The sequence below is a fragment of the Cygnus atratus genome, chromosome 6 (genome assembly GCF_013377495.2).
Source record: "Cygnus atratus isolate AKBS03 ecotype Queensland, Australia chromosome 6, CAtr_DNAZoo_HiC_assembly, whole genome shotgun sequence".
In the NCBI taxonomy this organism is placed as follows: Eukaryota; Metazoa; Chordata; class Aves; order Anseriformes; family Anatidae; genus Cygnus; species Cygnus atratus.
The window spans coordinates 18,214,387-18,228,052 of NC_066367.1; the positions used below are offsets into that span (position 1 = coordinate 18,214,387).

Below are 13,666 nucleotides of genomic sequence, written 5' to 3' on the forward strand. Positions count from 1 at the left end.
GGATCTGAAGATTTTGAAGAGCTTTGTCTTTGTTTTTCGCTGCAGCAAGTGCTTGACTAGGAAAGACTGTAGTAAATACTGATGTTATTTGTGGTGGTTTATAATGTGCTTCAGCCGCATAGTGTTAAGTGTAAAAAATTTTGTGCGCGCAACGGTTTCGGGAACGCTTCTTTGTATTTCAAATACCTTAATTCTCCGTTGTGTCAATTATAACCCCCAAAAATGCATTATTTAAAGCATGATCATAAATTATCTACCAGAAAAAATCGACTCTGAAATGTACTACTCCTAGAAGAGCCAAGTTTGACCTTTCAGACCCAAGAGCCTTTTATTAACACCTGCCTGTAAGGAGAGCCGTGCCACACGCAGCTTTCAGATTCAGCACCACAAAACTGATGAGGAAAGGCTTGAAGGGTTCAGTTTGTGTCACTTGCTGTTTGCCGTTTCCATTTCACAGATGATTAATCTTTCTGTGAAGAAAGGCCAGAGAAACAAAGCACATTGGGCTCTTCCTGCAGTTACTCCTTCTGAATGCACACTAGCTTGCTAACTAAAAGGCCTTTAGATTTCCTGCAGAGAGAGATGTTCTGAAAGTGAATGCAGCTGGTTGGAGGTCACCAGTGCAAGGCTCTTGCCATTGTGTAATGGAGGCTTTGGCAGGTTTCATTTTGGGGGGGAGGGAGAAGGTGTTGGCAAAAAATTAATGCGGAATAAAAAGGGCTCTGGCCATTTGAATTAATTTCTTGAAGGGTGGATCATCAATAATAGGCTCAATTTCTTTTGCTAACAATCGAAAAAAATATATTCGTGGTGTTTTTTCCCCACCCATTCCCTTTTCTTAATGGCATGTTTATATTGTACGTGGTCTCTCCCGCTGGATGCTGAAATGTCGCATCTTACTGAGTTTGAAAAGCAATCTAAAATGTACCAATTTTTACATATGTTTTATGAGCTCTGCTAATTTTCATGATGGCGAGAGATGATACTTGGATAGTATGTATTTAACTTTCTGATTATGTGATTTGTATTTCTTCAGTAGTTGCTATTTCTCTTTAGTGACTCAAAGCAGGAATTTTTATTTTTCTGGGGTAGTAAAAATTGTTTTTAAAAGATGCTAATTTTTAATTCGTTTGTACATTTTGAATTTTAATGTATACACGCCGTGTTTGTGGAAGAGAATTGTCTGATATCCAGCTGAGTTTTTGACTTTGTTTTTTCTTGATCTTGCATAGGACGTAATGTGCAAAATCAAAACCTGGGTAATAGATGAAAAGAAAGCTGTCCGCTTCTATCATGATTGGAATGACAAAGAGGTAGGCTATAAGTATTATCCCATGAATTGACTTCTAATTTTGCTACCTGTTACTGTCTTCTCTTTTAAAAGTTTTTTTAAAGAATTCATATTCAGAGTGTACTGAATGTTAAATTTATCAGTCAGTGCTGTGTTTGTCAGTGTGATCTACATACTCAACTTTAATTCTGTAGCCTTCTCAGAAATGCCATGAGGAAAATAGTCCTAAAATTAAGTTGGTATAACTTGTTTTTAAAATTCTCCTCTTGTATTTTCACTTCTAGATCGATGTTTTGAACAAGCATTTGTTTTTCACTTCAAAACCAATGATCTACTTGGTTAACCTCTCTGAAAAAGACTACATAAGAAAGAAAAACAAATGGTGAGTGTGTTCAGGTCAAATATCAAGATTTATTTCTATTTCACATTTTTTTCAATGGCGAATAATTCCTTGCTCATTAAGATCAAAGTATATTAATTAAAATAGGAATAAAAACTAACATTGCACTTTTTTTTTGCCTGTTGTGCTCCCACTGATATGCTGCTGAGTACAATGCATATGGTGAAACCCTGAATGAAAGTGTAGGATAGAAAACAATATATTTTCCTTCCCTATATTTTTATGTGAATCCATTAACTATGAAGAAAACAGCTTTGATTTAGAACTACAGATTTAAATAAACACACATTTTTATCTTGTTGTATAATGCTGATCGTCTGAACGACATCTTTTTCATTCCAAGGGAATGAATTGAATGCCAGAGGAGTAAAGCTATGTGAGTTGCACAGAAGGCTTTCAAACTGTGGCAAAATTGCACATTTTAACAGTACACTTCTGTTTGCAGTTGGGTTCCTTGTTTCCTTGCTACTGCTTGCACTTTGCTTACTGTGTATAGTCCTGCCTTGATGGTCTTTAATGCCACAAACAGTGCAGGTTTTGTTCACGTATTCCTGACATCAATATTATGACTTAAGTACATTATGGTTATGAAATCAATCTATCAGACATTCAATGAACTAGTTGAAGATTCAGTCCTAGAATGGTAGACATATGGTGGGAATCTGCTGTTGAGAAGTACAGCATTTAGCATGTCAGAGGAAGCTCTATATGGGATAAATATTTGGTTTGTGGAGGAGGGAACAGTTTAAATAGTATACTATGAAGAAAAATCAATAGCAGTATATTTAAAAAAAAAACTTTTTTAATTTTTTTAGTATTCACATCTTTAAACACTTCACTTGTGAGATACTTTGAAGATGTATAAACGCATGTTTGTGAACAGATATATGCATGTAACTCATCCAAACAAATCAAAAGTATCCAAAGCGGAATATCTGAATTCTCCTAAAGTACACCCTCTGTTTCTCCCTGTACTTCATTAAGTACTTAGATGCACATGGTTTCAATTTTCCATTAAAAATTCTCATTTCCATATGATATCAAAGAGTGAGAAGGCTTTAAACTGAAAAATAAACATTCATAGACTGGAAGCCAAAACAATAATTAATGTCAGATGGTTAACTCCAATAAATCATTAGAATAAATTCTGTGAAATTACTGCAACTAAAACTGTCCTTATGATACTCCAAGAAATTTTGTGTTAGTATTAAAGAACAAAATTTAATCTATTAAATAGGAACCCGTGTCAGCCCCAAAACACAGACTTTGGATTGAACTTGGTAAACGATGTAATAATCTCAGTTTTTCATGTTTGGTCAAATTTTATAGTTGTTAATTTATTAATTCTTTAAATGTTTTGTATGTAGGAATGTTTAAACATTAAAAGTGGTTATATCCAGGAAAGTCTTTAAAATCTGGGTAATAGCACTTGCTCTGTTAGGTGATTTTTTTTTTTTTTTCCCCAAGTACAAACGTTGAGGTTTCCTAAGGTTTGCTATAACAGTACAGATGCGGAAGCTTATGTGAAAATGGATGCATCGGTTTCCCTGTCCAAAAAGGATCCTCACACCTGTATTTGGATGATTACAGGTAGAGCTCACTGGCTCTAATTGTACAGTAAATACCATTTCCCAGACCCTAATGGTAGACAGACTACTTAGGAGACGCCAGTCTGTGATTTAGCTGTCGCCAGTCACCCCATGTTTTTTGTGAGACTGGTTGTGATGATGACATAGTTAAACCCAATTGAAAGCAAATCTTTGTATAAATTACAATTTTTAATTTGTAAAAAAAAAGTCAGATGTTTGAATTGAGAAGTCATATAATGAAATGGTTTAACTGTTTCTATTACAATTAATGATTTAGTTTTAAAAAAGTATATCCAGATCTCATGGATGTTAGTGTAATTGTAGCCGAAAGATCAAAGCCTGGGTAGCTGAGTGATGTTCCAGAAGAGAATTTACCACATAGCCATTTTCAGTACAGTTTCTGCCTCCTGCTGTTCCTATTTTCCCTCAAGCTAGCCATTGACTACCCCCTGTGCATCCCTGCTCGTAAAAAATGATTGAGGAAGTATTTGTCATGTATTTATGAGTGGGAAACATTGTGTGATAGGGAAAGGCATCTACTAGAACCAGAAAGATTGCCATTTTCCTTCATTCAGCCACTCTGCTACAGCTTTAAATCCTCTGTTTATGCAACTTAGCTTTTATATTTAAGAGCAGAATAAATTTTTTCTATGAAGGATGCTAACGGTAGGCTTTGCCATTTGTATTGTGCAAGCAGATGTAAATGATTAGAATATATTTTGCCGTTAGATGCCACTTAATTTGTGATTTTTGTTACTATTTAGAGGGGCAGAGGTACACATTTGAAATGTAAGCCACATTTAGACTTGTCGTTCAACTTGAAAAAGTTTATTTCTGAGCCTAATTTGTAATATTACTGTAACAAAAATAAGGTTAATGCAGGAAATGCTCAGCAGTAAAAATGTTTTCATAAGACTTTTACAACTATAGAAGTATTTAAAACAGCAAAGAAGAGGAGAGGTGTTTTGTTTGTGGGTATGAGAGGAAAACTAAAAATTTTTTGTTTTAGTGGGTCATTCTTTCAGAATTAATGAACATTTTAACTGTTAGCTAAAACACACATTTAAGTGCTAACATGTTATTTTTCAATCCTAGAAAAGAAGAAAACACAGTGAAAGATAGAACTATTGTGTGTCTGAGTAGGTGTGTTGACCTTTTGAAAGATGTAAAAACTGGAATGGCTCCAAGCAGCTACTTGCTGGTTTTAACAATGTTGAATTAGTCATTCAGTTGATTTATGATTAAGACCTAGCCCCTGAAGAGAAGCTGACATGGCAGCTGTGTTAGTTGCACTTGTGTTATGATCAGATGACAGTAATCATGATGTTGTGTAGAGGAATCCACTGAAACTGTTCCTACTACATATTGCCATGCTCTAAGTGAATACTTAATCCCTTCTTTTTATAAATCCTAATGATTTTTATATGGTTATATTACCACCTTAACATGATAAGCGTGTATTTGAGCTTCATCGTGATAGTATTCTAAATGAGCTTATTCTTTTTCAATTAAAACTGCTTTCTGAGTTACAAGATGTAAAGTAAACTCAGGACATAAGACTTGTCAGCCCTTCACCTCATTAAAGGTTTATGTTTTGGTCTTGCTGAAGAGGATGCTTTTAGCAGATCATATGAAATTGAATTATGAAATATGTTGAGCTAATTAATAAGTGGATGTAGTGGACTGTACTTAGCATACTGTTCGTTGCAGCGGTTGGGAATGATTCTTTGCAGTGGGCACCAGAAACATTGTTATGTGTCAGGCTAATCTTTTGACTCAACTCTTCAGGTCTAAACAATTGATTTTTATTTTTTTTCTTCAGTCTATGCATAGAATGCAACTTAAATAGCTGACTACGATGTTAAAGATTTGCTAATATGAAGCATGAAATTAGGAATATGTATAGTGTCACAATTAAGTTGTTTGAGACTTGATACAGATCTTTGTATATTGTTTTCTAAAACAATTCAGACTTCTTGAGTATCCAAATTTATGTTAACATTACTATCAAGGGTTCTTTCTCAGAATGTTAGGGTAGGCATCTTGTTAATGAACAAGTTGGGTTGTGATGGGATAGGGTAACTCTTCACATATCTTATTCTTATGTGTTTAAAGAAGGTGCGTTGGTTGTAATGAATAACCCTCTTCCTGTTAATTTTTATAGCATTTGTTATGTTCTTAAGCTAGAAGAGCCACAATTAGGTGAGATGAAAGGTCTATTTTTTCTGGTATCGTGTTTCTGACAGGCCACTAGCAGATGTCCAGGGAAGAGTATAGGTACAGATTAAGCAAACAGAGTATATGTGCCCAGCTTCTTGCAATCCGTTAGTGTAGAACTGACTAAGCGAGATGTGATATGGTTAATAATTTTTGACTGATTTTTATTCTATAAATTTAGCCATTGACCTTTTCAACCTAAGTATACTCTTGGCATCCCAATATCGTGGAGCAAGGACTTCCACAGTTTAACTATGTGCTATATGGAGAAGTACTTCCTTATGCTTGTTTTGGATCTGCCACATCATAATTTCATTTGATGCTCCTTAGATCTTGTAGTATGAGAGTGAATAATCCTTTTTCATTCATCTTTTCCATATTGCTTCAGATGTTCCAAATATAACAAAAAAAAAAAAAGACACGAAGAAAAAAATGTCAAGGGTAAACTACAAGGAAGACCCAATGGGCTTGTGCATGAATTTATCTGCTTTGCTCAATCTTTCACTTTTAGACTACTTAGGAAAGAAAGTTAGCACCTGGTGGTGACTGGAGACTTGATGTTCTTGGTCTTACTTCTGTGGGTACATGTCCACTGCTAGAATAGATCTGATAGCTGTGTGTTCTCCATCTTAGCAAAACAGCAAGGTAACTTCGTGTGCTCTTAGAGTGCAGAGGACTCAGTGCAAGAGGACTGAGAGGAAAAGAAACGATATCCAGAAGGTTTTCATGTCTTCAGCACGCCTGTTAAAAACAAGAAAAGAAAACTTGGAAAAAAAAACAAACACAACTCAACATGAAATACCCTTCAGCTCCAAAACTTCCCCATCCACCCTTAAATAATGTCTGCTTTTAGAGAAGTCCTGAATATATTTTCTCTGTATAGATTCTTCCTGGATTTCTTAGCAGTGAATATTTGATCTCTATGGTTTAAAAAAAAAAAAAAAAGTACAAATTGTTCCATAGCATTTCACCTACATTTCAGTTTGAAACCTTCCAAAAGACATGTAAAACAAGCAAATATTAATGAAAATGGTAACATTGGTGTGACATATCATGAAACAAAACATTTTAATGAGCAATATTAACAATATGTATATTTAAGAATCCTTCTCCTAATAAATAGATTTACAGGAAATACAGACAAAGAACAGCTGTGGGCCAGCTCCACCTCCTTTACAATTGAAAGTATGGTGACTAAATAAAAATATGAAACATCTCAATGTTAGTTCCACAAAAACCATCTCTTTCCACTGTCTATGTTTCAGCCTTTTCCAAAAGCTGTCTGAAATGCATGAACTTTGCAGATTTTGCTTAAAAAAAAATAATAATAATTGGACCATATATCTAAGCGTAGTTCCTCTCCTGAAAGGAGGGATCCTGTAGGTAATGAACATTAGCAGTGCAGAGAGAAACAGAAGTACATCTTTTTGACATGGCACATGAAGTCTTAAACCAGCTACAGCCTTTAGAACAGTTATTCACCAATACCAGCATATTGGTCATGTAGCAGGGTACCCAAGTCAGTGCAGAATGCTGTTGTCACTAACTTCAGCTTCTGAATTACGTTTATTTTCTGATTATGTTGTGTATATTTAAATATACTGTAGGTCACGTAGTAATGGATGTTTAGGCAGATAAATTGTATGTACATTTTCAAGAATGTACAATTCTTTAAATTTCAGTTATAAATTGTGGTATTGAGAAGCTTCTTTGATATAGTTGATTTAAGGTTCTCTTCTATGCTGATGGATCTGGAAAATTTAGAATTTTTCTTAATATGTAATGCTTGTCCCTGCCTTACAACTGAAATCTTTTTTTTTTTTTTTAAAAAGTAATGAGTGGATAATTATCTGTGCATAAATGGCATTTGGCATACGCATTTTACAGTCAGATATTCAGAGTTAACAAGATAAGAATTTAGATTTCCTCTCGTACCTTTGCTGCCTGTGAGACAGAAGACCTTACATCACAGTTTTGTTTTAACTAGAGGCTTGCATATGTTTTCCATAGAGCACTTACATACATTAATAGGGGATGGTGCATGCTGTTTGCTTAATAAACAGCTATTCTTTATTATGTCTCATACAAATTAATTAATGAATACAAATTAATTTCTTACCCATCAACCTAATTGCAATCTCTTTTCTTTCTGGCATCTTTGCCTGACATTCCCAGTTGGCTTCTTGTCACTGTCTTACCATTTCCAGTGACTTTTCATTCAGTTGTTCTGTCTGTCCCATTTCTTTTTTTTGCTCCAGCCTTTTCCTAGCTGAAGTATCCTCCTTGGACCTTTGCCAGATTCTCTCCCTTTTCTCTGGTTTCATCCCATTCTTGCTGGCTTAGTTCCAGTCCAGTCCTTCAGACTAGATTTCTTTCACCAGGCTTCCCGCTTTGCTTTGCCTCTTCCTCTGCCCATTTGAATGTGAATGCATATTGTTTGGGTAGCAGCAGGAACTGGAGACCTGTCTCTAAGCATAGGGAAGATGGATTCCGTGCTCTCATCTCCAGTGGGTAACCTTGCTTCAAACCCCAAAACAAGGCAAAAAAAAGACCACAAACAAGCCAAAAAAAAAAATCTAGCTCCACTCATGTACGGGTGCTGTGGGGCATATAAAGAGGTTAAACCTTTGAGACTGTTCAGTGTTAAATTTGAGGAGATTTTCTCCTGAGGACATGAGTTGGTGTTCTGTTGTTTGGTTTTCTTTTTTTGATAGATTATGAAGTTACTAAATCTAGATGGATTTTCACGGAAGTGCAGTGGTTTATCTCTGATACCAAGTTTGCTGTGTGCCACATGTAAAGCTTTGGCTCCTAAGCAAAGCTTTTCAAAGAAAAAAAAAGTCATCTGGGATGTTTTAAAAATGGACAATGCTGCATGGTGAAGCTGCTTTCAAAGCATTCAGCCCACTTAATTACAACGTGGCAGTTAGAAGTGGCTAAAACTCTGGTTGTGAAGTCAGGAAATAGGGCCTCAGTAATTCACCTAGGACATCTTGAGTCTTGAAACTGGTAAAATGGGTGGTGGTGGCAGGGACCCTCCCAGTTCTTTGCAAGGCCTGTCCTAGGCAGATGAAGGTAGCCTTAAGGTATTCTACAACTCACCAAGTACTGCGGACTGGAGAGAGCAGGGTGACCGCTGTAGTGAAGCACTGTTTGTGCAGCGTTGCAAAGGGTGCGGATGTCAGCCCTCCATACCGCAGCTTGAAACACCCGCCCAGCACTCCCAGGCCTCAGTGCGTTAGCTCCTAGAGAGTCTCTTGTACGCTCCGAGACCATCCATGTGCTTCAAGCTGACTGTGCTATCAGAGTACTGCAAAAGAGCTGCTACTTAATACTTCATATCAGTAAGGCTGTGCTGAAAGTGTCTCTCACTTCTCTGCAACTTCAGCGCTCTGTGTGCGAGCGCTGTCTTACCCAGCTGCATGTTATCCCAAGCCCTTTTCTGAAGAACTCAGATTTGCTTCCCATCTTCTGTTCCTTTTCTTGTTCTCTCTCCAGATGATGATCTTGGGGTTTGTTCGAGTCTTATTTTGTCTGTCATCACTTTTTTGGCTGTCATCATTGAGCTCTTCAAACACAGCTCTGTGGCTGCAGAGTAGTGTTGAACAACTGCAACTCTAAGTTCAGATGCTCCACCAGTTTTATAGTTGGCTCGTAATCTTAGGAATTGCTACCTGATAATGTAATAATTTTGAGTCTACCTTGGCAATTCTGAGAATCAAGTAACTTGTGTGATATTTAGTTTAAACACTTGTGTTTTCATAGGCAGAATCTAAAGCAATAGGTGCTAGCTTTCAACAGGCAAAAACATAACTGCTGATAAAGTTGCCCAAAACAGTGAGGAGTAAGAAGGGGGCATCTCTATTTGTATACCCTGTGTAAGCATTTGAGAAACTTTGCATTTTCACAGTCTTCATTCAAACTGGAAATTTTCAATAACTATTTTTGTCACCATTTATAAACACATTCTACTTAGGATATATAGTACTAGGGGAGAGAATAATCTGGCATTGGGTGTCAAATCAATTAATTACACAACTTTGCTTCATTCAGTAAGCAGTGAAGAGAGGGACTTCCACAGAAAATGATATGTGGTGACATAGTCAAAGATGATGACAAACTTTGTTGCAAAGTCATTGCAAAATGACATGAAATGGACTCTGGCTGTATCATGAGGTACAACATCCTTTTCAAATTTCAATCTGTTTAAAAGTGAAGAATGCTCAAACAGCTCAGAAACAAATCTGAGACACAGATATGTCTGAGTGTAGATTTTTGTTACTGCATAATATAGTTGGAGAAAGTAAAGGCTGATAAATGACTGTTCCTCTTTCTTTCAATTTTCTTCCAATTTTTTTGTGTAAAAGGAAAGGCTTACTTTAATTTTCTGCAGCTTGCATTCCAACACTTGGGAATTTTGTGCTTTATGCCTTAGTTTTCTTTACTATTTCCCTAAAAGCTTCTTTGCTGGTGACATAGAAAAATGTGTTGTTTTTTTTTTTTGGTGGTGGGGTGTGGAGGAATGCTCTCTATTTTAAAATCAAGTTACCTAATAAAAATATTGGTATTGTCTAGTAATTTTTTTTTTCTGGAATAACGTCAGTCATCTCCTGAATGACGTCTGCAGAAGTATCGTCTGTTCTGTCAGTCCTCTTTGTCAAAGGCTTTCCAAATGTGCCTGGAGTGATTTAAGCGTAGCCTGTATGTAGCTGTGGTCCTTCACTGAACACTGGTATCGCAGGCTTGATTGGCTAAACAGCATGCTGCTCCCATGCCTAAATGAGGATTTCTAGCTTGTGAATAGATTCTTTTTTAGAATGTTTTTGTCGTAAATGCATTTGCTGAATGTCATTGCAGTTTAGTGCACAGCTTTTGACAAGGTACAGTCAAGCAGCCCCATATTACTTTTACTGTCAGCTAAATGAGTTGGGTATTTTCAGTAGCTTGATACCTTTTCGTAGGCTCTATGCTGAAATTTTTAGCTTCAGAGATTTCTCATCTTGCTTTTTATTGGCTTATGTTATTAGATTCAGACTAGCTTCTATTTAGGGGAGTAGGCACCTTTCTGTCATAGTGCTCAGACCCAGAGAAATCAACTAACTTAAACATTGAAATGGATAAAGTAGAAGACAAAAAGAAAAAAGTTTTCCTCACTTGTCTTTGTTACAAAAAGGACAAACAGGGAAGGGAAAGCAACTTAAGAAATCAGCCTTTATGCTGAGGACCAGATTCTGGAATTTACAGTATGTTCCAGTTGAGGTTTACTAGTTCTGAGCATCATCAACACAACCCCACCAGCAGATCCGCGGGGATTTTGGAACAGACTAGGGTTCTAACCACCATATCAGTGCTGTCATCTGTCTACAGGATGGTAAATAGTTTCAGTGAATTCACTCTTACTCATTTTGGAGTAAAACAATTTGACTGTGCATGTAAGACAGTAGATGTTGGTGTCAAAATCCCTTTCACATTTCAAATTCATGATGAGAGACATTGCTAATGAAGAAGTTTCCTTACTTGTCTTGCATATTATAAGCACAGCCACCTTCACTGCAGTGATTTTTATGTGCATGAAATAACATTGATGAGCCAGAGAAGGGAGTAAGGTGAAATAGTCTTCTCAGTTGTATTTCCCAGGGATAAAAATTATCCATTGATTGCAAATGAGAGTCAAAATGTATGCTCTGTTCTGATGCGTTTGTCTGCTTACTGTTGACTAGTAGAAATGTATCCCCTTTTGTGACATAAGTTAAAAAGGTCCAGTTACACTTCTGTCATTACTATTAAAGTGCTGTATGCTAATATACTTGTAGCTGAATCAAGTTATCTGTTCTGCGTATTGGAACCTCAGGAGAGTTTTGACGTGGAAAGAGGAGTAGGGGCTGATCTACAAATGCCATGGTTTGGCTCATGAGCTAGAAGATTAGCTTGAATTTGTCCCATTAATGAGCAGGTCTTATGCTAGAAAATAGGACTTTTTGTTCTTTTAAGTAAAGGGTATTTTGCTCCCTTTTTTTTTCTTTACAAATCATCTAGTAGGATTGTGCAAAATCACATTTAAAAGAGTATTATGTTTGATAGGAATTGTGTATTCCTAAGTTATGGTATGTGAAGTTATTAGTTTATTATTAACTTATAGAGCCATGTGCCTTTCAGAATGAATGAGTATTGTTAGCCAGACAACATAGAAACAGAATTTGCATGTAGTCCTTGAAGCAAATAAGTTGCTCTTTCAAATCAAGGAAAAAATAGATGCTTTGGGTATGTGTGCCCTGCTTTTCACATCTGTTGGGTCATTATTATTATCACTATATCTGACGTGACATTTAAAACCCACCAGTGTATGTTTATTTTTGTGTGGGTTCTATTGAGAAGTTGGAAGACGGAGAGAAAGGCCTTTGAATGACTGTAGGGAGGTGAGCGGCTGTGTCCTCGTCCCTGTTCCATGCTGGACGAGCAAAGCAAGTATTTCTCATTCCTTGTGTTAGGATCTAATATCTCCTGAAATTTTCTTTTGTGATTGATCTGTGCATTCCCATTCTCTGGGAGAACAGTTTGTGGAATATTGCTGCTTTCTACAAATAAGTAAATGTTAAACATCAGTCAATGAAAAATTATTTATTACAAATAGAAAAATGTCTGAAAGGAAATTCTTTTATACAGTTGGAAATAAAAGCTGCTTTGGTTTGGCATGCATTTTTCAAGTTTATTTTTGTGCTGAAGTAAATTATTTGTTTTACAGTTGACAGACACTTTTCATTGACAGTTACTTTTGAAAATATGATGCTGTAAAAATTATTAAAAGCTTTTTATTTTGTGGTTATTTATAGCTTGATTTTATATATTAAGTATATGGATATATGTTTTCTTTTCATTGCTCTTTTTTCCCAAGAATGGTTACTTACCTTCTAAAGTTTTGGCAGAGTATTTTGTTTTCATAATTTGAGTTTCCTATAATGATTAATAACGACTGATGTTCACACGTTTATAGTCACTGGTTTTATGTATACTTGTTCTAAAACCAAGAATAGGTGCTTCTTCATGTTTAAATTGAAGAGAAAAGTTTGTGGGTTATATCATTTTAATGGGAGATCTATCCCATTCGATAGCTTATTTCATAGTATATCTCATTTGATAGTTTATTTACCCTTTGTTACCAATGCTTGACCTTAATTATTGTTAATTTGGTAAGAAATTACAATAAGATAAAGTTTGGGATTTACTGCGTTCCAGCAATAATATTAAATAATAATTAATTCTAAAAATTGAAGAGATACTTAGAAGATAAATAGGTGAAAGAGTAGATGCATGTGCTGGTTTTGTACTTCATTGGGTTGAACAGTGAGAATGGATTAATCAGATCCGTTTGATAAAGTTTCACTTAGGTTTTCATGTACTGGCACAGTGTTACACTTCTGAAGTTAAAATAATTTTAAGTCCAAACAAATGGCTTTTATTAAAATAAATAATCTTAACACCTAATACATTGAAAACCTACAAAATGTTGTGGATCTAAAACATGTGATGGTTCTTCCAGCTTGTTTTATTTCAGAGGCTCATTAAATCCATACCTGTTTTTATTTAATAGAATCTTGATGTCTCAGGATACTCAGATTAATGAAGTGTGTGTGCATGTGCATGCATGTTCAGTTTCCTGTAGGATTCTTTAAATTATTATTATTTAAAAATAACTTTATCGAAGGTAAATGTTTGTCTTTGGCTCCCTCTATCTGCCTGTCTCTATTTGTCTTTGTAAATTAATGATTTTTCATAACTTGCATCCATCAAATAGATTGGAGTCAGCTGAAGAATGTCTACAAGTATTCCATGTAGGTGTTCTGTAAGATAAATAACTAAAAATGTCGTCAAAGAGACATGGAGGACTAGTAACGAATTTAGTTATACAGGCTCAAAAAAGCAGCTAATGTCTCTACGCCTAGATTGTATTTCTGAAATAATTCTGCATTCTAGTCAAGGTCTAATTTCTGTATTAGGTTTTCAATAAAGATATTGTTAGATGCTCAAGGTGTATTAAACAGAAGCATTTTAGTTGCCTGTCTTGCAGCAGCATGTGGTTGTGTGATAGCCTTTTGTTTCTGATTTCTGGTTATGTCAGTGCCCTATTGACATAAAAGGTAACTAGATTGTTCTATTAGTGATTTCTGACAC

General features: G+C 35.7%; 1 protein-coding gene across 1 annotated transcript in view; it reads left to right on the forward strand.

The window, feature by feature from the left end:
* Positions 1–13,666, forward strand: part of OLA1 (Obg like ATPase 1) — a 97,429-nt gene that overhangs the window by 55,574 nt on the left and 28,189 nt on the right. Inside the window, exons 6-7 of the mRNA XM_035567750.2 lie at positions 1,233–1,313; positions 1,576–1,673. Coding sequence (XP_035423643.1) covers positions 1,233–1,313; positions 1,576–1,673 — 179 coding nt within the window. The remainder of the gene's footprint in view (positions 1–1,232; positions 1,314–1,575; positions 1,674–13,666) is intronic.